Source organism: Alligator mississippiensis, chromosome 8, assembly GCF_030867095.1.
Source record: "Alligator mississippiensis isolate rAllMis1 chromosome 8, rAllMis1, whole genome shotgun sequence".
NCBI lineage: Eukaryota > Metazoa > Chordata > Crocodylia > Alligatoridae > Alligator > Alligator mississippiensis.
Window position 1 is genome coordinate 32,379,018 of NC_081831.1, and position 25,213 is coordinate 32,404,230.

At 46.3% G+C, this 25,213-nt stretch overlaps 1 protein-coding gene across 2 annotated transcripts in view; it reads left to right on the top strand.

Moving 5' to 3' along the window:
- Nucleotides 1-25,213, top strand: part of DNAH9 (dynein axonemal heavy chain 9) — a 515,733-nt gene that overhangs the window by 483,345 nt on the left and 7,175 nt on the right. For both annotated transcript variants that reach the window (XM_059732606.1, XM_059732607.1), the window contains 2 exons: nt 2,420-2,602; nt 12,026-12,415. In XM_059732606.1, coding sequence (XP_059588589.1) covers nt 2,420-2,602; nt 12,026-12,415 — 573 coding nt within the window. The remainder of the gene's footprint in view (nt 1-2,419; nt 2,603-12,025; nt 12,416-25,213) is intronic.

A 25,213-nucleotide genomic window follows, 5' to 3' on the forward strand; every position in this document is an offset into this window, starting at 1 on the left:
GTCCAAATAGTTACTGCGCAATAATGCACGTGTAGATGCCTTACTGCGCAGTAACACAGCATTAATGCGCTTTAACACCTGCACATGTAGACACCAGCCTATTCCTGCTTACTGCACAGTAAATTTAAGTCGGTGTAAGTGCATGTGTAGATATGCCCTCTGTGTCGCATTCAGAATTATAACTGCAATTCAGATGGACTTATGTAGGTTAGATTTATATTGGTTAGCTAAGATACTTCTAGCAGTGTAGCCAAGTCAGCAAACAGCTCAATACAAGCAGCAAAATCTTCCTGAGAAACTAAGTAAATACTTGGGAAATTAGCCTGTGCTAAGCCCTGTGATACATTTGTTACTCTCTTATCTGTACATGAGCTAGTTAATTTATACACAAGCCAAAGCTACCCTTTAAACTTCTGTGTAGCCATCCCCTGAGAGTATGAATTGATTCTCAGGCAGGGTGCTGGGACAGATAAATTAAGCGGATAAGCACAGGCTCAGGCTTGCCTCTGCCTGAATGATTCCCCACCCCCACTTCCCAGCCTTTCTGCAAGGAGGTGTAAGCATAGCTCTATATAAACTAGTTTTTGAAATTTGCTGCCGCTCAATTCACAAAAGCTATGAAAGACTGCCTCAAGTCCAGTGAGAGGTGCATCAAGTCAAGAAAGGCTGGGAACTAATAGTCTATGCACTGTAGTGTATGTAATAATAACCAAGTGGGAAAATCTGAATAAGGAATTCCAGTAGATTTACTGATAATAATTTTGCTTAAAACGTTATTTAGGAGTGTTCCAAATACCATTTGCAAATGTTTTTTAGCTGAGCCTTTGTATGGTACTGTCTCTTTGGGACTGACCAGCAGTTGTCATTAATGCTTGAATTCCATATTTATCATGTCATAGCTTTGAAGTTCTATTTGGAGTAATGCTTTCCTATTAAAATCCTCAAAAAATAGAATTTTGGTTTGTGTTTCAACACACAGGCAAGTTGAGCAGGGAAGGAGGTGGTGAAATATATCTATGCATAAAATGTCCTCCGTGCCCCTTTTCCCCATGACACAAAGGCTGCTTGTACATGCCACAGGGGTTTAATTTGGTTTAGTTCTCCCTAAATTTAAATGGTAGGCTTTTAAAAACACCACTTCAATTTAGGGAGAATTAAATCAAACTAATAAGGGGCCCGATTCTTATTTGCCTCTTTGGCAGCGGTGGGGGAGATGTGGGGGGGCAAGCCGCTGACTGGCTGAATGGTCCCTGAACTGCGCAGGGAGCCCTCAGGCAGCACCTACCCACTGGCACCCAGCCCAGGCAGTCCTGGGGGGGGCACCACAGCCATGGAGGGAAGCACCAGCCCCCCTGCAACTGCAGAGGGAAGCACTGGGGCCCTGCACAGCTGAGGCAGGCAGGCTCTGGGAAGAAAAAAAAAATCAGGCTTGGTGCTTTTTTTTTCTTCAGTGCAGCATACCTGCATGGGCTGTCACTGGGTCCCACAGCCCCTGAGCCGCACAGAGCCCACCAAGCCGTGAGCACGTCAGCTTCCAGCACCCTGTGCACTGTTGCACTTTGGTAGGTAGCAAACTAAAATACTTTGGAAGTGTTTTATCTTGCTACATACCAAAGTCGTTAAAAGCAGAATATGCCACCAAGCATGCAAACAGCAATGCCATTAAAGTGGTGCAAAAGGGGATTTAATCCACTTTAAAGGCCAATTTAGTGGCATGTATAAAGGACCAAAAAGCTCAGTTAATACATTTAAGATCCTTGATCTCATTCTGACCCATAAAAGTTCTTGATTTTTAGAACACAGAAATCTCTTATTGCTTTGGAGTTTTACTGGTACACTTTCTGCTTAATTGTGATAGATTTAGTGTCCTGTTCCTGAATCAAACTGTGTGGAAGAACTAAGGGAAGTATCTTGATTCATTATGTTCCCCTCACCCCCACTTCTCTTCTTGTATAGAATACAAAATTCAGCTTGAAATTCCATTTGAAAAAATCATCTATTTTAATCACTAAAACATGAAAGAATTACTTGCAAACTCAGCAGTCTTGGGTCACAGGTATTTGATTTTACCTTTATAGCACTTTTCATCATCTTACATTGATCTTCTCACACTGTTCTGATTTTAGAAGAACCAACAGTGCCAACTTGGATGGAAGGAGTGTATGATGTGGCATGCTACATGGATATTTCTAAATCATCTTTTTTAAAAGTTCTTGTTTGACATTAAAGTTTATAACATTTGAATTTTAGTTGGATGGATTAAGCTACTGTGGGAAGTTTCATACATGAGCTAGTAAGGCACTGATTTCTTTCAAATGCAGTAAGTATCCAGAGTTCTCTTCCAACAATCAGGTAACTACTGGTAGAGGAAACAGTGGAAGTCATTCACTGACTTCTCTCTCTTCTCTTTGACAAACAGGTAAAAGCTGCTCTGGATGAGATTCTAGAGAAACTGACTGATGAATTTAACATCCCAGAACTGATGGCAAAGGTGGAGGAGAGGACACCATATATTGTGGTTGCTTTCCAGGAATGTGAACTCATGAACAGCCTCACAAACGAGATAAAGCGATCACTTAAAGAACTAGATCTGGGATTGAAGGTAGGAGCTTTTTCTGGTAAAGACTACAGCATTGTGAATCCCTCATGTGCACTAATGATTGAAAAGAAGATATGATGAGGGAATTAAAAATTGCCCTATTGTGTCTTAAACAGTTACATTTTGAAACATTGCTCAACAAATAGCATCCCCTACTGCAAAAGTTATCATAATTCCATGGAAAAAATGTTCACTAATGTTTTTCAAGTTCCATCTGGCTTCCTACCCTCTGCTATCAGCTCTTTGTGGAGCTAAAGATACACATAATAATGTCTGGTATAGGGAAGAAACATCAAGCACTTGTGGTGAATACCCTTTAATAATACAGCAGTGGTACATGCCAGAAAACTGAAAGATAGCATATTTGAAAGCAATGAAAGAAAATTCTTTTTCACCAAATGGGGAAAATATTAATAATTTATTTTTAAAAATCCACAAAAAATATCCACAGCTATAATAACAAAGATTTAAAAAACAAGGGTTAAGGAAAGGTTATAAGCCCCTCCTTCTTGAGGGTAAAAGTATATCTTTAGGAGGTAGGGATTAGGAGTGTACTTGTCCTATGATGATCTTGTTATCTTATATTCTTACACCTTCTTGTGAGGCACTGGTCTGATCCATCATAGCAAAGCCTTTTTTCCTATGATCTACTGCTATGGCAGGTGTTTATGCAAAACCTTGAGGTAGCTGCACAGATGACAGAACAAAAACAGCTAGAATGCAAGTTGTTCTTTGAATAACATTTATGAGAGTAATGTGTTTTGGGACTGCATGTACCAGCAAGCACTGCACTCTGTATGTGGTCCATAGCATGTAAATTCTATTTTAAGTAGACAAAAGGTTGAAAGGACTCCATAGGTTATGGAAACAGCCATGGCCTAAAGTCTTGTACAGGTAATCAAGTCATACAAAAAGCTATTGAATTAATGTTCTTCCATTTTATATCTGTTCCCATCTCCCAACAGACATACGGAGCAGTTAGGATTGTAGTGCCATGTGCTGGGAAACAAGCAAGTGAAAGAACTGATGGATCCTACCCCATCCATAAAAGCCCTGGTCAGTTCCCACTCCTGTTCAGATACAGAATTTTCCAATAAAGAACAAGGTCAAAAACAGAACCCTACTTCAGATGAGTAGGGGGGCCCAAGTCTCACAGGACAGCAGTTCTGCTCTTTGACCGAACAGAAGGTTATCAAGACACCTAACTGCAACATCAAGGAGTCTGTGCCCTGGAGAGGGACTACTAGATCTTCCTTACCTAGGGTGCCTACAGATGTTTAGGGGCCCTACTCTAACTCATGGTGCTTTACACAAAATGCCATGGGTTAGAGCCCTGCCACCTCCGACCCAGCCGCTACTTACTGCTTCCTCTCCCTCCCCCTCTTTCTCCCCACTGACAGCCCTGCAAGCACCAGCGCAATCCTGCAAAGCAGGAAAAGTTAACCCTAGAGGGAACAGAAGTTCCCTAAGGTGCTCTGCTTTAAAGTGCCTTCATTAACATCTCATTTGACCAAGGTTAATTTTTCGCATGATCAGCCATTTTAAAAGCGCTCTGCAGCCATGCACATGTGTTATGTCACAGTTGTAAAGTGCTTTCAGGGAGCTGATCTCACGAAAAATGTAAGCACCCTTAGTCTGATTGCTTCTGGATCTGGCTCATGGAGTCACAGTGTTTTGCCAGTTCCTATGCCAGCACCTGCACTGTGGCTAAGAAGCAAGCAACTGTGCTGGTGATGAGCAGATTTAAGCTGTGCCTGTGCTGCCACTGCCACTGCCTCTCCCCACCCCACTACAAAACCCAAAAGCTCTCAAAAAGAATCATAGGCTGTCCTCACTGGCCCTGTCACTCAACAGTGCTAATTAACTAATCAGAAACACCCTACCAACATGATTACACTACTTCCAGTTTAGGAGGCAGCCCACAGGGAAGCAGCATAGCTTGTTTGATAGTACTACTACCAGGAATGGTAAATTTACCACATAGGGCAAGGTATTTTATTGAATCCAGCCTCAGAAACTGGAACAGGCAACAGGATTGAATTTCTGGTGGACACTCATCAATATGTCCAAACTAATGCATTTGATGATAGGCACACACAAATGTATTTAAACACCTGCAAACATGATTTGATGTGCAGAAAAGAGGATGCGGAGTTTCAATTCTTCATTAAGTTAGTTAAGTGATTAAAAGGATTCTGTTTTCTAATTGTCTGTTAATTTAAAACACTCACTTGTATCTCTGATCATAACTCAGAGCCAGGCTTATATGACTCAGCTTCCAGACAGAGATGTTGTCAAGACTGTTAGGCTAAACTGCACTCAGCGGTCTAGGCAGTACATACAGTCATGCAAGGATATTGGCCAGGGGCTTTCCTAAGACATCTGTTTCCATATCTTACCCAATGGAGTGATTATTTCCTTCTTGTAGATTGTGTCAAGATTTTTTTCTTTCTTTTTATTGGAAGATATAGATATCTATCTATCTATCTATCTATCTATCTATCTATCTATCTATCTATCTATCTATCTATCTATCTATGTAGATAGATAGATATAGATATCTCTCTCTCTCTCTCTCTCTCTCTCTATATATATATATATAGCGCTAGACAGATAGATATAGATATCTAGATATTTATATCTAGATATCTATATCTATCTGTCTAGCGCTATATCTATAGATATCTATATATCAATATGTCTATATCTGCCAATAAATATATATATATATATAAATCTTCCAATATATCTATATCTAGATAGATAGATAGATACATATTTTATTATGGCCTAATTTCGGCTCAAAGCCTTTGTAGTTTAGTTCAGGACCATACTTCTCACAATTTCTGTATACTAGTAAGCAGTCATATATATTTTTTGATTTTAAATTTAATTGCTGAACATTGACCCAGCTACAATAATATCATGCTTGCTTCTCAGAGATTGATACATTAAATCACTTCTGTTTACCTATCTCAGGAAACATAATTTCCTATTCAACTACCAGATGTTGGTAAATAAAGCAGATCTGTTTAAAATAATTGGCAAGATCAATTATCAGCCCATTTTCAAATGGATTTTGTATTCTATGCAATTACTAATTGCATGTAATTATTTTTTTTAGTCAAGAGAACAAATATCAGATTTTTATCTGATGTCATCTAGGTTATTGGACTTCTCACTTTTCCGCTTCTGTGAGCAGCAACCAAGCTACTAGGTCTAGGCCTTTCAGAGCACTGTATCTCACCTGGAGATTCAGGTATCAAAAAGTACCCCAAGGGAAAAAATTGAGGCAACTGAATCAACCGAAGCTCAGGTCCTCCAAAGAAATGCCCTGAGCATCTCTATGGCTGGCTCTTGCCCCGGTGCTGAAGCACACTGCCTGCCCGTGTGGGGCAAGCAGTGGTGCAGGCTACAGAGACCTGGATCCGGGCTCCATGCCAGGAAAGTAGGGGGTAGGTGGGGCTGGAAGAGGGGGGAGGAAACCATGAGGGGCCCCATCTGGCCCTAGCCCCACCCCCTTGTTCTCCCAGCTCCTCCTTCACTCCCCAGTCACTTCCCCATCTCCCTGCTCATCCCCCCCAGCCTCCGCTTCTCCCCCCAGCCTCCGCTTCTCATGCCAGCCCCCCAATCACTCCAACCCCCCCACTCACTCCCCTGCCCCTCCCCCCCCACAGCCTGCACTTACTGGCTGTAGCAGCGGCATCAGGGCTGCTTGAGGCCACATGACACAGTCCCCCTATGCAGCAGGGGGTAGCAGGGCTCAGCCCTGGCCACCTGGTACAGCTGCTGCTGCTGCCACATCGTGTGGGTGCAGCCCAGCTTGGCAGAGTCCTGTGCAGAGCTGCATGCTGTCTGGCAGCTCAGGGGCACTCAGGCTGAGCAGCACCAAGCCCTGCATGACAGCCACAGCACACCTGAGATGCCCAACAGTGCATAGCATCCTGCCAAGCCAGGCTGCATCCATGCAATGTGTCAGTGGCAGCGGAGGTGCCAGGCAGGCAAGGCCAAGTCCCGCTGCCCCCTGCTGCCCTGCACTACACTAGGGGTTGGGGCGGGGTGCTGTACCACAAGGCCCTGAGTGCCCCAATCACTGCTGCTGCTCTTGGTAAGCTGAGAGTGGTGCAGGAGGCTGTAGCCGGTCAGGGGAGCGATTGGGAGGTGAGGGGCAGGAGCCGAGCTTAGGAGCGATCAGGAGGCTGAAGCCAAGCAGGGGAATCCCTGAATCATATCCAGCTTCCTGATCACTCCTCCCTCACTTGTCTCTACCCCCCTGCTCATTTCCCCACTTGGCCTGGGGAAGCCTGCCAGGAATGAGCAGAAGGCTGGAGACGAGTGAGGGAATGAGCATGGGGCTGGAGATGAGCAGGGAACAAGCAGGGGGCTAGAGATCAGTGGGGGAACAAGCAGGAGGCTGGAGATGCGGGGGGCAGCAGGGGAGCCCTGGGCCCTGGGAGGGGTACTGTAGGGGGGGCCTGGGACCGTGCAGGCAGGGCAGTCCATGTGATGGAGGGGGCTTCACGCTGTGGGGGGGCAGGGGACCTACCCCTCCTACGCAGCCCCACCTGCATCCCCCCACATTCCTCCGCACCCACCTACATCCCCCTACCTCCTTTTCCACCCACCTACTGCAAATCCACATCCCCCATCACAGACCCACCATGTGATAAGGAAACCAAAAGCAAACATCAATACATATAGATATTTAGGATTTATGTTGTGTTACCACTTCCATAGCCTGTCAGTACCCCCTGAGGTCCCGGCCAGGCTCCAGAGATGGGCACTGCAGTTTTTCTGGCCGGGATTATACTGGGTGATTGCAGAGGTCCTGAGCCTCCCCTTGTGGGAGGGTGGCCAGGGCCTGGTTTGCCTGTGCAGCCAGATCCTGACATTCCACCTGCAGGCCCTGCAGTGACTTCTATATGGTGTCAGTAGCCACATGGCATGGAGCCACCCGGGGGGCACCTTCCTCCACCACTTTTGGTGGCTGAGGTATGACTGGCAGCTCCTCGACCTGCAGGGCTTCTCCCTGCAGAACTTGCAAGGGCTGCCAGAGTTCAACTAGGACCTTCTCTGGGCTTGGAGGCTGGTCTCTGCCTCCAGGGTCCCCTGTGACACTCACCCAAGGAGCTGACCTGCTCATCAAGCCCTTCCTCTGCAACCCTCAGCTGGAGGTACCAATGGTGGAAGCACCCCAGGTGTGACAGAGTCTGGTTCTGGGTGGTGTCACCCATATTAGAGACCCCCTGGACTATAATAGATGAGAGTGGGTGGACCCTGCTGTGCTAGCCCAGTGCATGGGTTTACCTATGATGCGTGTGACCTGTCACCTAGTCCAGGAGGTGAAATCTGCCTTACCTCCCAACACCCTTGCCTTTGTTGATGCCCCCCCATGTCCTCCGGCTCATCAGAGTTTGTTGTGAGGCTGGCGCCTTGTCTGGCCTTGTGGAACTCCCCGGTCCACCACCTGAGCCAGCTGAAAGACACCAAAACAATCTGCTTCTCCACCGTCCATCGCTGCCACCTCTACATGCTCATGCGCTGCACGATCCACCATCACATCCTTGTGTCCCATCCAGAAACCAAGTGGTGGGATCTGTTCAGTGAGGGCATAATTGGGGGGGTGCCCCAGTGGCTGAGCCTGTACTCCACCCTCATCCCATAAGCCACTGATGACCAATGTTCCCTCTAAGGTGTAGTAGTCCATGAGTGTGCCACTTTGGTCCATGAGCATCTTAGAGGGAACACTGATAGCTACTGATGCCCCTTTCCTCCAAGAATGTATTCAATCCCTTCATAAATCTGGCTGATTGGAGTCATGGGAACCAGAACTGGGCATGGTACTTAATGTGCGGACAGACCATGGATTAACAAAAGGACATGAAGATACTTTCATAATACTCCCAGCAATCTCTCCCTCATTTTAGGCCCAGATGGTCCACAGATAATTCTGTCTCTAATAAGGGAATCTTTATTTTTCCAAACTTACATGTGATTGCCAATGCTTTCAGCTGTCACATAATTAGTTATTCCTCCTTTTGGATCCTGATTCTAGATTGAAAAAATAAAGTAGTATCTTTTCCAATTGCAGTACCCCTGCAACTGGTGTTCCAACCTGCAGAGTTGTTACACAAAGGAGCTACTGGGGGGCAGCCAGCACCAGGCTGCCTGTGCAGAAGGCCCTGATAAGCAGCACCAGGTTGACTGCATCTTGATCCCGCCCGCCTGCCCTTGCCCCGTGCAAAGATCAGGGGCCAGGCTGAGCCACATGCCCTCACTTGTCTGCCTGCGCCATGCATCTGGAGGGCCCACTGGGCTCCGGGCCAGGTCGTGGGGCAATCAGAGCCCAGTGGCTCATGCAGGGTCATGGTGCAGGGAGAGCTGGGGAGGGGAATGTGCTCCCCCTCCTCCACGGTGCACACAGTGGCAGGAGCCACAGCCGCCCACCCACACCCCTAGATGAACTGCCAGGCTGCAATTGCCCCAGGCTGGCTGGGGCCCCATTCACAGTGAATGGGCCCCCGGCTGGGCCAAGTTGTGGGACAGTCCCCACAGTGCAGGAGAGAGCAGGGCAGTGCCCTGCCCCTACCACACTCCCTCTGTGGGAGGTCTCAATCTGCACCCCGCACCAGGCCAGTGAAACTTACCTGCCTGCGCTGGCATCCTAGCTGGAAGTGTGTGGGCATCTTAGTGTGCCTGTCCCTCCCCTCTCCTGCAGCAGCCTTTGGCCGGGTTGGGGCGGGTGCGTGGCATTAAAAAGTTACTGCGTAGCAAAAAAAATTCTTGTTCACGGCTGCTCATGTGCACAGCTTAGAGGGAACCTTGCTGGGGACCTCAGCTGGTGACTCCTCCGTGGAGCCATTGCCATGGGCATGTATGTGGCAAGCTTTACCAACACCCCAGTCTTCTGCCTTTTTTTGGGGCAGAGGGAGATTCGGGCACAAATGATGCTCGAGTGCACCAGGCTGCAGCCTCCACCTCCACCTCCGGAACCTCCTTTTGAGGTTTTGGATGCATCTTACCCCCCACCTTTTTATTTTTGGACACCCCATCCATGGTCCTACCAAGTCCTGGGACCTCTTGATCAACCTCCTCCTGGCCCTGGCCAAGTGGGCCCTGTACATGACCAGGAAGGAGGCTTTCTCCAAAACAGATTTGGCTGAAATGAAACAGGACAGTGATCCAAAACACCGAAATGAATCGCTGTCCTCTGAAGTGGCTGAATCCAAAACCAAATTGAAACACAGCCGTTTCACACAGCCCTTATAGCACAGTAAGTTTACTACCCGGAATAACAATTAGTAAATGCACTGTAATAGGTGCTATTGTGCATTAGCCCAGATGGACACTTTTTTGTAATCTTAATGTGCAAGAGCTCACAGTACTGAGGAGACAGATCTTAGACATGGAATGAAGAAACTCTGGGCAGAAAAAACAACTTCTTTCAATTCGCTGAAGGCTTTTCAAAGCCTTTAAAATATAATGTCACCACAAAGTGTCAGGAAATATTGTATTTATGTTCTTGGTAGAGCTCTGGCTTTTTATCTGTCATATTGGAGACTGGTGGGGCCTGAGAACATGATCAATACAATTGCTTGTAGGAGCTCCAAGGGGAATGGAGTATGCTTAGTACAGATAGGATCTTCAAAGATTCATAGATTCATATATGTAGGGTTGGAAGGGACCTTGTAGATCTTCTAGTCCGACCCCCTGCCCTGGGCAGGAGAGAAAACTGGGCTCAAATGAACCCAGCCAGGTAAATGTCAAGCCTCCTCTTAAAGACCCCCAGGGTAGGAGTCATCACCACTTCCCTTGGAAGTTGTTTTCAGATCCTAGCCACTCTGACTGTGAAGTAATGCCTTCTAATGTCTAGTCTAAACCTACTCTCTAACAACTTATGGCCATTATTCCTTGTTATTCTGGGAGGCGCTCGGGGGAACAAGGTCTCTCCCAAACCCCACTGGTCCCCCCTAGTAAGGTTATAGATGGCCACCAGGTCCCCCCTCAGCCTTCTCTTGTGAAGGCTGAACAGGTTAAGGTCCCATAGCCTCTCGTCGTAGGGTCTGCCCTGCTGTCCCTGGATCATGCGAGTGGACCCTCTCAATGCTGTCCACATCCCTCCTGAAGTGCGGCGCCCAGAACTGGACACAGTACTCCAACTGTGGCCTGACCAGTGCCGCATAGAGGGGGAGGATCACCTCCTTGGCCCTGCTTGAGATGCATCTGTGGATGCACGACAAGGTACGGTTATCCCTACTGACTGTGTTCTTGCATTGTTGACCCATGTTCATCTTGGAGTCAGAAATGACTCCAAGGTCTCTTTCTGCCACCATGCTTTCAAGAAGGGAGTTCCCCAACCTATAGGTATACTGCTGGTTCTTATTGCCCAAGTGCAGCACCCTGCACTTGTCAGTATTGAATCCCATCCTATTTTCATTTGTCCACCCCTGTAACCTGTCCAGGTCCTGCTGTAATCTGTCCTTCCCTTCTAGCGTGCCCACCTCTTCCCAAATCTTGGTGTCATCTGTGAATTTAAACAGGGTGCTTTTCACCCTGTTGTCCAAGTCGCTAATAAAGAAATTGAACTGAAATTGAGATTTTAGATGTCAAAATTCTAACCAGCTCTACTAAGTGTATAAGTTGGCTAGATTTTGGATGGAGTTACATAGAGCCTTTTTTACTTCAAAGCTGTTCCTGAAGGCATTGAAGCCCTTTGAAGAAACAATTTTTTTTTAACATTAATAGAATGACCCATTTTCCCCAAACCTCATTCTCATCAACTGGTCAGCTGTTCCCAATTAAACTCTCCAAAACCATTCAGCCTGAGGCAGAAAGAAAATGTGAGTTAAAGTTTGACAAAGTGATAAACAATTAAAAATAACTCCTTATATGGAAAATACTAATCAACTTGAGCCAATGCTGGCACCCTTACCTTAATTTTGTAAAACACCTCTAACTATTCAGAAAAGGGCGTTACAGGAATAGAGTGACCAAAAATGAACAATTGGAAGCTTGGGGCCAAATCCTGTTTCACTTACATAACCCAAATAGCTTTTCTGCACTTTGCATTTAATATTCATTGGGTAAAATTGATAATAGTGGGATAACTTTGACCCCCACATAGGTCTAGAAACCAGGGCCAGAACCTAAGGCAACTATTTTTCCAGGGTAGTGTCCATCTCACTGAGCCATGTTTCTCCCTTCCTCTTGGCCCTACATATTTTCCCCTCTAGATGTCTGGGGACAGGTTCAAAAGCAGAGAAGGTGAGCAGTTTGTACATTATTCTGCAGTTTCTGATTTAACTTGTTGTGCAAAGTGGCCACTGCCCAGTATTAAGCAGCTACCATATTCCATCACAAAAGTGAGAACATTTCATTGTTCTGCCTTTGTTTATTATTACCATCTTCTTTCTGGTACTTCTTCAGGGGGAGCTGACCATGACTGGTGATATGGAGAACTTGCAGAATGCTATCTTCCTGGACACGGTCCCTGAGTCTTGGACTAAGAGGGCTTATCCTTCTACAGCTGGCTTGGCTAGCTGGTTTGCTGACCTTCTCAACCGCATCAAGGAACTTGAGACATGGACAGGAGACTTCTCCTTGCCCTCCGCAGTGTGGTTAGCAGGATTCTTCAACCCTCAGTCTTTCTTGACAGCCATCATGCAGTCCATGGCCCGAAAGAATGAGTGGCCTTTGGATAAAATGGCCCTGCAATGTGACATGACAAAGAAGAACAAGGAGGATTTCAGCAACCCTCCTCGTGAAGGGGCCTATATACATGGCTTATTCATGGAGGGTGCACGCTGGGATGTGCAGGTAAACCCACTAGTATCTTATTTAAAAAAACAAGGCATTGAATCTTACTGTCTGCTTGCTTGGGAGAAGATGGATACAAGGGTGATCAATATTCTTTATCAGGTACCAGGTATGTGTGGTCAGTATTTCCCCTAGCCCTTGTGATATCAGTGAATGGATAGATACCATAAAGTTTCCTTGAAATCGTGATATCCCTGCATGTATTGATATTACAGAGCCTGCAGGAACATACTGTCACTGTATGCTTGAGACCAGATTTTATTTCATCCATTAGATGCATAAGTGCCTAAGGGTGATTCTTTTTAGCCTTGTTCAAATCCATGAAAAAATACTGAATTCAAAAGGTAGGTGAGTTCTCGTCCTCTTTGCAATTTTTTGACTCAGTGGGCGCATCTACATGAAATGCTTTACTGGAGGCTAGAGCTAATGACTACACAGTAAGTGTCACCATCTACACATGCAAATGCTTTATACGCAGTAATTGGCTCTAAGTGGGAGTAAATTTGCTACCTGCAAATGTAAGGAGCAAACTAACTCTCAATGACTTACTACACAGAAGTGAGCATGTGGACACCTGACCAGGAGCACATTTGCTTCTGTTAAGCTGGGCACAAGGGGGCGGGACATTGCTCCCTGACCCTGGGAGCTGCCTGCTGCTGGGGCGGGCTCTGCCACTGGAGCGATCTCAGGGCTGGGGCTGGGAGGTCCTTATCTCCCAGCCCAGGCCTGTGACTGCAGTGCTGGGGCTGGGAGATAAGGATCTGCTTCCACGTCCCTGCACATGTAGACACATGCCTGGGAGAGTTTACTCTTGAGTACTTAATTGTAGAGTAAACTGCTCCCAGGTTAATTGCACATGTAGATGCACCTAGCCATAAGGATCAGATAACAATATGTTATAAAAACAGATGCATTAATGGATTTTCAGGGACTTAAACATGGTGAAACAAAGTCACAGTTAAGTGTCTAAGTCCACTTAAGCCTCTGACACAGGGGTGGACAATAATATTGGCTGGAGGGCCACTTAACAAGTTTTGGTGAGCTCTTGGTGGGGGATGGGCTCTGTGGGCTAGGCTCAGGGGTTTGGGGGCACAGGTAGTTTTCTCCTAGTTCCTCTTGGTTATGGGTCATGGTACAGAAGGGGCAGATGCATAGAAGAAGTGAACAGAAGACTTTGGTGCTGGTGTTACTGCAAGGGCTTCAGCTTCTTTGACCACAGTACACACTTCAGAGACTGCGGCCTGTTGGAAAGGAATGGTATCCACCTCACACTGAAGGGGAAGGAGCTTTTCTAAGCTAGAATGGTGGACCTCATGAATAGGACTTTAAACTGAGATTGCCTGGGGACGCGCAGACAACTACTAGTACAATCCCAAGAAATGACAACCATGGAACCAGCAAATCAGAGAACAACAGGAAGCATATTCTGACACCAGTCAAAGGACAGGATTTTTTGCAGCACGCCAGGAAGCGTAGGACCTCTAATAGCAGGCTTAGTTGCCTGTACACAAATGCCAGGAGCATGGGGAATAAGCAGGAGGAACTGGCCCTCCTGCTAACCAACAAGCAATACAATCTCATAGGAATTATAGAGACCTGGTGGGACTCCACCTATGATTGGACCACAGGTATAGAGGGGTACACTTTGCATAGGAGAGATCATATTGGGAAGAAGGATGGGGGAGTTGCTGTCTACATGAAGGAAGAGTACACCTCCCTAGAAGCGGAGATTGGCAATAAAGGGCAACTTGAGACCCTCTGGGTCAAGATATGAGGAGAGCATGGAGAAGGGGATTTGACTGTAGGAGTTTACTACAGGCTTCCAAACCAAGAGGAAGAACTCAACCAGGAATTCTCTAGAGAACTGGCAGAGGCTGCATGCTCTTGGAGCATGGTCACCACGGATGACTTCAACTACTCATGAGATGAGCACTCAGCAAGAGCTTCCACACTTGCACTGAAGAGCTCTGTCTGACTCAAGAAGTCTAAGGGCTGACAAGGGGTAAGGCAATCCTTGACTTGGTTCTGGCTAAAGGGGATGATCTAGTGAGCAACCTGAAGATTGAAGGGAAACTAGGCGACAGTGACCATGAAATGATCACTTTTTCCATCCACCGTAAGACAGGGAAACTAGTCAGTAGGGTAGAAACCGTAGATTTTAGGAAAGCTGACTTCCATAAGCTTAGGAGATTGGTTGGTGAGGCCCTGCAGGACCATGGTCCATTTGGGAAGGGAGCACAAGAAGGGTGGTCATTCCTCAAGGAAGCAATCCTAGGAGCACAAAGGAAGTCCATTCCTTTTCATAAGAAAGGCAGCAAAAGGGTTGGGAGACCTCCTTGGCTCAATAGGGAAGTCATAGACCTCCTGATATTGAAAAGAGAAGCTTGTAAGGGATGAAAATCAGAAATTACCACCGAAGAAGAGTACAGAGCAATAGCCCACACCTGTAGGGAGTGGATTACAAAAGCAAAAGCAGAAACCAAATACAAATTTGCAACTGGAATCAAGGACAACAAAAAGTCCTTCCTTAGATATGTAGGAAGTCAGAAAAAAATAAGGGAAGCATAGAGCCCCTGATGAACAAAATGGGACAGCTGATAACCAACACTCAGGAGAAAACCAAACTCCTAAACAAATGCTTTGAATTGCTATTCCACCAGTCCACAGGAATTAGCATGCTCAACAGGATATAAGATGATCAAGATGGGGGTGATCACCCTCCCATAGTCAGTCAAGATCTTGTGGGGGAACACCTAGAGAGGCTGAATATCTACAAGTTAGCAGGACCAAATGAACTACACCCAAGAGTGCTAAAAGAACCATCCGACATCATTGCGCAACCCATAACAAAGCTATTTGAGGACTCGTGGCACTTGGGAGAGGTCCCAGAATACTGGAAGAGGGCCAGTGTGGTGCCTATTTTCAGGAAAGGGAGAAAGGAGGACCCAGGGAATTATAAACCAATCAGTATGACCTCAATCCCTGGTAAAATAATGGGAAAAATATCAAAGAATTTATTATTGATAGGCTAACAGAATGCAGTATTCTAAAGAACAGCCAACATGGCTTCACTGCAGGTAGGTCATGCCTGACCAACCTCATTTCCTTCTAAGATCAGGTAATTCACCACCTGGATAAGGGAAATGAGGTTCATGTCATATACTTGGACTTCAAAAAGGCCTTTGATTTAGTTTCCCACAATGTCCTCATAGTAACATTGGGAAAATGCAGCCTCGACTACTTTATGGTCTGGTGGCTAGGTAACTGGCTCTGAGGTAATACCCAGAAAGTATTAATAGACATAACTGAGTCAACATTGTGGGAGATGAACACTAGTGTTCCTCAGGGTTCAGTACTCAGACCAGTACCTTTCAACATGTTCATCAATGATTTGGATTCAGGTATTAAAAGCATACTGGCAAAGTTTGTGAATGACACCAAATTATATGGAAGTATGGTCACGCTTAGGGAGAGGCTAGTGATACAGGCTGACCTGAACAGGCTTGCAAGGTGGGTGGATCATAACCTGATGGTGTTGAACACGGAGAAATGTAAAGTGCTCCATCTGGGGAGAAATAATCTGCAACACACTTAAAGGCTTGGCAGTGCTATGCTTGCCAACACCACAAGTGAAAGAGACCTGGGGCTTGTGATAGAACACAGAATGAACATGAGCCACCAATACGATGCCGTAGCTGGCAGAGCAAATCAAATGCTGGCATGCATTTATGAATGCATGTCAAGCAAGACTAAGGATGTCATCCTCCAGCTCTACTTGGCCTTGGTGAGACCACAGCTGGTGTATTGTAACCAGTTCTGGGCGCTGCAGTTCAGGAAGGATGTGGAGAAGCTTGAGAGAGTCCAAAGGAAGGCCATGCACATGATTAGAGGTCTAGAGAGCAGGTCATATGAGGAGAGGTTGAAAAACATGGGACTGTTCAGCCTGGAATAAAAACAAGACTTAGAGGGGACTTGGCGGCAGCCTATAAGTATATAAGGGGCATACATCAGGGCCTGAGGGAGCATCTGTTTACCAAGGCACCCTGGGGGAAGACAAGAAACAATGGGCACAAACTGATTGAAGATTGCTTCAAATTAGACATAAGGAAAAACTTCTTTACAATTTGGGTGCCAAGGGTCTGGAACAGACTCCCCCAGAGGTGGTACAGTCACCTACCCTGGCGATCTTCAAAAAGCATCTTGGTGCCCACTTTGCTGGGGTCATCTGACCCCAGCAGCCTTTCCTGCCCAAATTCAGGGGGACTGGACCCAATGATCTTATAAGGTCACTTTCAGCCCCTAACATCTATGAATCTATGATGCTAACCCAGCTTCAGCCCCTCTTACAGCTGTTTACACTGCCCAGGGTGATGGCAGTAGCAGCAGCAGTGAGGGCAGGTGACCTAGAGAGATTCCAGTTTATCCTTTCCAGGCCCATCTGCCCTGCACCCACCACCAGGGGTGCTGAATGGGGCAGGAGGGCAGGGTTTTCATGGAGATTGGTTTGGGACCCCTACGGGCATGATACACTCAGCCAGGCAGATGGGATGGGGTCACGGATGGGCAAGGAGCAGCATTCAGGAATGAATGGATGGGTGGGGTGTTGGCCAGGATCACAGGGTGGTGACAGCATGGGGCCAGGGCCCAGGGCAGAGTTGCAATCCACTCCCTGCACAAATGAGCACCAGTTCCACAGGGAACCGCAGGTCAGGGAACTGTCTCCTGTCACAATGATGAGTGGGGAATGGATTGTGGCTCTGTCCTGGGCCCCAGTCCCACACTGTCACTGCCCTGCAATCCCAGCCCCAGCCCTGGGCCCTGCCCCATGCCCACCTATCCCACTCCTGGACACTGCTCCCCACCTGCCCAGGCCCACATCCCATCCACCAATTCAAGCATGACCTTCTTCAGGGGCCCAGCTGCTCTCCATAGAGACACTGCCCTCATGCTCCATCTAGTGTCTCCCATGGTGGGTGTGAGGTGGATGGGCCGAGGATGCCTGTGCAGCAGGGCTGGGATCTGGTGGTAGTGCTGGGGCACATATCTGCTTCTGGGTGGTGGGGACTGCCAGGAAGCTGAATCCAGCTGCAATGCCACCCCTGGCCCCACCCTGCCACCCTGATGCCCAGCCTTGAGGACTGTAGCTCCCAGCATGCTTAAGAGCCACGTGCAGGGATAGGGTGGGCTGCTCCAGACAGCATCTTCATGCCCAGGGGCAGCAGGCCTGGCTGCATGTGCCATGACCTGGGCTACCCCCTGCACCTGGACTAGGTGGGGCTGAAGGACCTGTCATGGGCTGGAGGTATTTTGAAATTTGACAGGCTAGATGTACTTTGCCCACCCCTGTTCTAATGGGTGAAGTAAGCCCTCAGTTAGCTTGTGAGGCTGTATTCTGTCCCTGAACCTTAAAACCTCTGAACCTAGAAATGAGTTACCATCTGCTTAAGTAACCTCTCTTCTTAATCTCCAACCTAAATTTCCTCTGCTGCAGAGGCACATTATGTGCTGCTGCTACTTGTCCCCAGGGAGCACCTGTGCACATGAGCTCTGGTGCATGGTATATTGCCCTGGGTGGGATAAGGGAGACTGAGGGCAGCACTTGGATTGGCTTCAGCAGACTTACTTGGGATCCTTGAGGCCTCTGAGGGCTGCAGCCACAGTGATCTGGTAGCAGGGAGCCTGGCTGGCAGCTAGAGGTGGCTCCGGCCAGCCAGGCTCCGGTTTAGGGCAGCGCACACTGCTGCCATGTGCACCACTATGCTTTTTTTACATTTGTTTTTTTTTTACGTCAGGATCTCCTGGTGTCAACCCCCAACCCCATGCTGAAAATTAGCAGCACAGGGAATGCCTGCATATGTGGCCCATGTGGTGTGCTGTGCCACAGATGGGTCTGCAGCACCACATACTACACACTCCTGCTCATCGGGATGTGCCCACTGAATCCATGCTGACTGTTCCTGATCACCTAGTTCTACAAAATAGATTACCTATTCCATGATCTTTCCCTGCACTTGGGATGGAATAAGTGTATGCACAGATACAGAATAATTAGCTAGGCTGTAGTACTGCAGGAAAAGCTCTAGGGGGTTACCATAGGCCATCAGCTGAATGAGAGTTAACAGTGTGCCCTTGGTGCAAAAACAAAAAAAAGCCAACAGCATACTAGGTTATATTAATAGGTGTGTCACTTGCAAATCAAGGGAAGTGACCCTTCTGCTCTGTTTAGTGCTGGTGAGGTCTCATCTGTGTCCAGTTTTGGGTTCCATACTTCAAGGGAGATGTGGACAGGTTAGATAGAGACCAGCATAATGCAGCAAAAAGTATTAGAGGCCTGGGAAACAAGATTTATGACAAAAGGCTGAAAGAGCTGAGATTATTTAGTCTGTAGAAGAGGACTGAGGAGGGGATTTGATAAGTACTCAAGTACCTGAATGGTGGTTATAAAGAGGATGGAGACTGACTATTCTTTTTGACTGTTGGGTCTCAAACTGCAGCACAGGAAATTTAGGTTGGAGATTAAGAAGAGAGGTTACTTAAGCAGATGGTAACTCATTTCTAGGTTGTTTTAAGGTTCAGGGACAGAATGCAGCCTCACAAGCTAACTGAGGGCACATATTGTGCTGCTGCTGTTTGCCTATGGCGGAATGCATGTTCCCGCTCATGAGGATGCACCCACTAAGAGCACATCATGCTTGACCAACTTGATTTTCTTCTCTTATAAGGTGATAGGCTCTGTGGATGGAGGAAAGCAATGGATGCACTATATCTTGATTTTAAGCCAAGCTTTGAACCCTGTCTCCCAAAACATTCTCATAAATAGGCTAAGGTTGTACAGACTAGACCAAAGTAATGTAAGGTAGATACAAATATAAGGTGGATAACAGCACACTGGGCTGCATTAATAGGAGCTTTGCCAGCAGATCAAAGGAAGTAATTCTTCCCTTCTATTCTGCATTGGTGAGGCCAGATCTGGAGTAGTGTGTCCAGTTTTGGGCCACCCACTATGAAAAGGATGTGGACAAGTTAGGAAGAGTCCAGCAGAGGGCAGTGAAAATGGTGAGGGGGCTGGGGCACGTGACTTCTGAGGAGAGGTGAGGGAACTGAGCTTTTTTAGTCTGCAGAAGAGAAGACTGAGGAGAGATTTCATAGCAGCTTTTAACTACCTGAAGGGTGGTTCCAAAGAGAATGGAGCTAGACTGTTCTCTATGGTGGCAGATGTCAGAACAAGGAGCAATAGTCTCAAGTTGCAACAAGAGAGGTTTAAGTTGGATATAAGGAAAAAACTTTCTCACTAAGGGTGGTGAAGCACTGAAATGGGTTATCTAGAGAGGTGGGGAAATCTCCATTCTTGGAGGTTTTTAAGACCCAGATTTACAAAGCCCTAGCTGGAACCATCTACTTGGGTGTTGGTCCTGCTTTGAGCAGGGAGTTGGACAAGATGGCCTCCTGAGGTCCCTTCCAATCCTAAGTTTCTGATTCTATGTTTATTTCCAGGTATTGAGGTGAGACTTACTGGTCTTTAATTCCACGCATCCTCCTTATTTTCTTTCCTAAACATGGGCATTATGCTTGCCCTTTTTCTGTCATCTAAGACCTCACTCAATCTCCACGAGTTCTCAGAGAGGATAGCCAATTATTCTTCAATTACCTCAGCCAATTCCTTCAATACTTTTGTGTGCATCCTATCTAGCCCTGCTGGCTTGAAAGCATCTAGCTTCTCTAAATAATTCGTAGCCTGTTCTTCCACAGCTGTAGGCTGTTTGTCTCTTTCATTATCTGAGCTGACAATTACACCCATCATCTGGTAGCTGACTTTATTTGTGAAGCCCAAAGTAAAACAGGCATTTATATACTGCAGCCCTGTCTGCATCAGCTGTGACTAAATTACCTTCTACATTCTGTAAGGGATTTATGGTTTCTTTGATCCTCCTTTTACTCTTGACAGACTTGTAGAAACCCTTTTTATTGCTTTTTTTTTGTCACTTGCCAGTTGCAACTCAAATCATGCCTTGGCTTCCCTGATTTTCTCCCTCCATGCCTGTGTAATACTCTTCTACTCTTCCCTTGGAATATGACCAAGTTTCCATTTCATTAAAGGAGGACAGGTTAACAGTTGTCAAATATTTTAAAAGTTAATTATAAAGAAGAGAGGAAACAACTTTTTTCCCTTGCCAGACCATGCAGGACATAAAGCAATGGGTTTAAACTGCTGCAAAGCAAAATTAAATTCTATCTCAGGAAAATCTTCCTAACTGCAAGGACAGAAGGAACAAGCCACCTAGGGAAGTTGTGGAATCTCCTTCATTAGAGATTTTCATTTGTTTGTAATGGTTTAGGGATAGCACATTCTGCATCTGTACAGGGGGTGGATTGGATGGCCTTTCCAACCATTTGCTCTGGTAAAGCAGATAAGGTCCGAGCAGCAGTGAGACACTCCTGCTTCTGCATGTGCCTATATGAGGCTGCTGTCTCTCCTTATGGGAAGGAATCCTGCTTTAAACCTGAGATGGGCCAGGATGTTCAATTGTACTTGCAAGTGAGGGTGAAGAGTCCAAGAAACAGGGGTGTTAGCAAAAGAAAGATCAGGAGATGTGCTTAGTTGAGTCTCTGCTTTTCCATTGTGTCATTTAGAAACTACAATCTACATAAAATTCTGAGAGGCCAGGGAGAGAGAGGGAAACAGGAAGGAATTGGTTCTGTAGCTACCCAACCTGTGCTGGTCTCCAGTGGGCATCAGAGACTACAGTGACACTGTTGTCTTGCACTGTGGGTGAGTCTACATGTGCAATTAATGCATACAAATAAACTCTAGAGGTTATTGCTGTGGAGTTTTTTGCTCCTGGTGCTTTAGCTGCTTGCAGAGGGTTTGGGATTGAGAGAGTGGTTGGGGGTAAAAAGGTAAGAATGGTTTATTGATTTAACAAAAATACAACTGTGCATAGTGACAAGACAACAATGACAGATGATAACAATGTGCATCGGCAACTTATTGGCAGTCCCCTCTGATGCCTGAAGTATGGCAAGTTCCTCTTCTATAAAGCTCAGCAAAGTCAGGCATCCCTGATCAGTGCTGTCTGAGGGGTACCGGGAAGGACGTTGGTATTCAATCTTTGGGATCCTTGAGATCGACTGGACCACCGAATCTAGGTCAGCAGCTAATTTTAAATCAGTAGCTTCTCTCACAATGCTGCATCTCCCTTCTAATGATTTCCAGATGTGCTAGCCAATTTATAACTTCTGAGCTACGATGATAACTTACAGCCATTTAGATTTTCCTCCTACAAACTTTCCTTAGGACTGACCAATAGCAATACAAGCCTTTGCATTCTTTTGATAAGGTTAATTTTGACTACGCCACAAGGCCTACTACTGCTTCTCCAAGGCCTTGCTAAATTTACTAGGCCTCACTACGTACAAGGCCTCACTAATTTTACAAGGCCTCACTACATAAAAGGCCTCACTAATCTTTTACTTTAATTAAACTCTTAGCAGCAACATGCAGCTCTACTACATAAACGAACAACAAAAACATTTGGTCTAATCCTCACAAAACGTTCAGCAAGCACCTTTATCACACAGGCAATTCTTAGCTGTTATACCTGGGTGCAGTGTTTGAATGTGTATGTGGGAGCAAAAAACTCTGGAGTATATTTCTCCAGAGTTTATTCACTCGCAGCACATTGAACCTGGTCAAAGCAGCCTTGGCTAGCAGCAGCCCAGGGCTGTTCTGACTGAGCTCAATGTGCTGCGGATGGGATGGCTAGGGCACAAGGGTGCTTCAGTGCAGGGGTAGCTGGCAGGGAGCCCCTACACTGAAGCACGCTTGTGCCCCAGCCAACCAGGCAGCATCTATATATGTGCTGCTGTGCAAAAAGAACCTCCAGAGAAGGTCAGTACTTGTATTTACAAGTACTAGCTTGCTCCTGAGTTTATTACTTTTATGTGCCCTAATAGGGGTGCCCATGTAGATGATGAGATGTTTACTGCTGAGATAAATAGGCAGCTCCACAGTAGACATCTTCTGTAGATGTGCTGTCTCTGGAGTACATATGATCACACCTGTGTTGTCACAGATACTGTTCCCATTTGATGGTTTGAGTGAGTATATGGAAGAAGTGGATTTAGCTGGGTTTATAGACAAAGGTGGTCATCTGAGTCATATAAGTAGAAGGGCTAACTGGGAGTATGGTGGGGATACATCAACTCACATGCTGGTAACTAGTGGGTTGGGATTATCAAAGCAGGGGGTTCCCTGGGATTTTGGAGTTGAAGGGGGTTAGTTAGGCTTTTGGGGAGGAGCCTATCTGAATTTATGAAGGGAAAGGTTAACTGGGACTTTGCAGTTGAGAGTTAGCTGGGGTCAGGAAGGCAGAGTCCAGTGGGAGTGATCTGGAGTTGTGGAGGAAGTAGTTAGCTGTTATTATGTAGGCAAAGTGTTACCTGGGGTATTATAGCAGTGGGTGAGCTGAATTAAAGAGAAGTGAGGTTAACTAGGTAATGGGGGCAATGATTAGCTGGGATTATGGAGGCAGGGGGTTTATGGTGTTATGGAGCTTGTTTGTTAAGATTCTACCAAAAAGGGGTTAGTAGAAATTGTGGAAGCAATTTGAGTAATACAGCTAATGAGTTACTGGTGTTCTGGAAGCAATAGGGTACTGGTGTTATTTTTAGAGTGGGTTAGCTAGATGTATGAATGTTACACTCTTCTGTAGTAATATGACCAAGTTTCCACTTTTTGTAGAATTCCTTCCTGAGTTTCAGATTATTTAAGAGACTGCTGTATAGCCAGCCTGGTCTCCTGCTGCACTTCCCATTCTTTCTTTGCACTGGGTTAGCTTACTTCTGTGCCTTTAGCAAGGCCTCCTTAAAGTACAGTCAGAATTGTTGGACTCCTTTTCCTCTCAGACTTTCCTCCCAGGGAATCCTGCCCACCTGTTCCCTGACTTTGTTGTAATCTGCTCTTTTGAAGTACATTGTCTTTATTCTTCTGCTCTCTTTCCTTTCATCCCTTAGGATCTTGAAATCACTCATTTCATGGTCACTGGGTATGTCTACATGAGACATTTACTGTGCCATTGCCTAACTAACTGTGCAGTAAATGTTACAGTTGGTACATCTACACGTGCCCCTGATTGTACATTTGGTACTGCGCAGTCATTTAGTACTTGCTTTAGCAAATACTAAATGATTGCGCAGTCCTGGCGGCACACGGTTATTTTTAGATACATCACCATAGCAACAAGCTATGACATAGCTATGTCATTGTTACTGTGCAGTAGTGTTGGCATCACGTTTTGTGCCCACTGATGCTATGTTGCCATAGCTGGTCACTATGGTGATGCACCCAGTGTCTACACATGTGTGGGCACACAAAACTAATAAATTCTGCAGCAGGATAGCACTTGTAAATATAAGTATTACCCTACTCCAGAGATTTTTCATGCACACCAGCACACATGTAGACACCAACCCAGCTGGCTGGGGCTCGAGGGTGCTTCAGTGCAGGGGCTGCCTACCAGCTAGCCCCACACTGAAGCATTCTTGTGCCCCAGCCAACCTGTCCACAGCACACTGAGCCTGATCAGAGCATCCCTGGGGTGGTGGAATGAACCCCCACCCCAGACTTCCTGCTACCCGGGTCTGCTGGGACCCAGCTCAATGTGGTGAGGTCAGGGCACACATGCAGATACATGTTAATAGGCATGTGTAGTTGTGCCCACTGTCACCCAAGTTACCCTCTGCCTACACATTCATAAATCATTCCCCACCCTTGTTTGTGAGTAACAAGTGTAGAAGAGCTTTCTCCACCCATGGTTGGCCTTTCCACCACCTGTACCAAAAAGGTATTTGTAACCCAGTCTAAGAGCTTGCTGGGTTGCCTGTGCACTGCTGTGTTTTCTTCCCAGCAGATGACACAGTAATTAAATGCTCCCATGAGAAACAGCCGCTGCAATTTGGAAACACCAGTTTGTTTTTTAAAGAAAGTCTTGTATACCCCTTCCTCCTGGCTTGGTGGCCAACTATGGCATCCCCCCTGCTGTTCTCCCCTCCAGCAGATCTGGCTTCTACTTCATACTACACCATATGTACACATTCCTTATATATAGGACAACAGCTCCTCCTTTTTTACCCTGCCTCTCCTTCCTGAACACATTATACCCTTCTGCGACAGTACTCCTGTCATAGGAACTATCCCACCACATCTCCATTATCTCAATTACATGATAATTCTATGATCACACTAAGATTTACAATTCATCCTTCTTGTTCCTCATTTTTCTTAAATTAATATTTAAACATTTCAGGTAACTAAATGACTCTCTTAATTTCTCTCTGAAAGCACTGTTAAGGGTTTAGCTATTGCTTCCTCACACTAGGTTTTTCTTCAAGTCCCCCTGGCTCTTTACTTACTTCTTGGCTTTTATCTTAATCTCCTGGTGAACCTGACTTAAAGCCTTCCTCACTAGGTTAAAAGAAGACATTCTTCACTCTTTTCATCAGGTGGACCACTTATCTTCCCACTACTCCTTCATCTTGGAACACCGCCCCATGTTCAATGAAGTCAAAGCCCTGCTGGTAACACCATCTATGTAGCCATGTGTTGAACTCTAGGATGCACCTGCTCATTCCCAGTCCTTTACCCTTGACTGAAAGGGTAGAAGAAAACACTATTTGGGCCCCTGTCCCATTCACTCCTGCTTTCAGAGCCATGGGGTGCATCCTCAGGAGCTCGCATGTGCAGGGGTCTGCATTTAGCAGGAGCATATATTTGTACCATGTGTTTTGGGGTGTCACAAA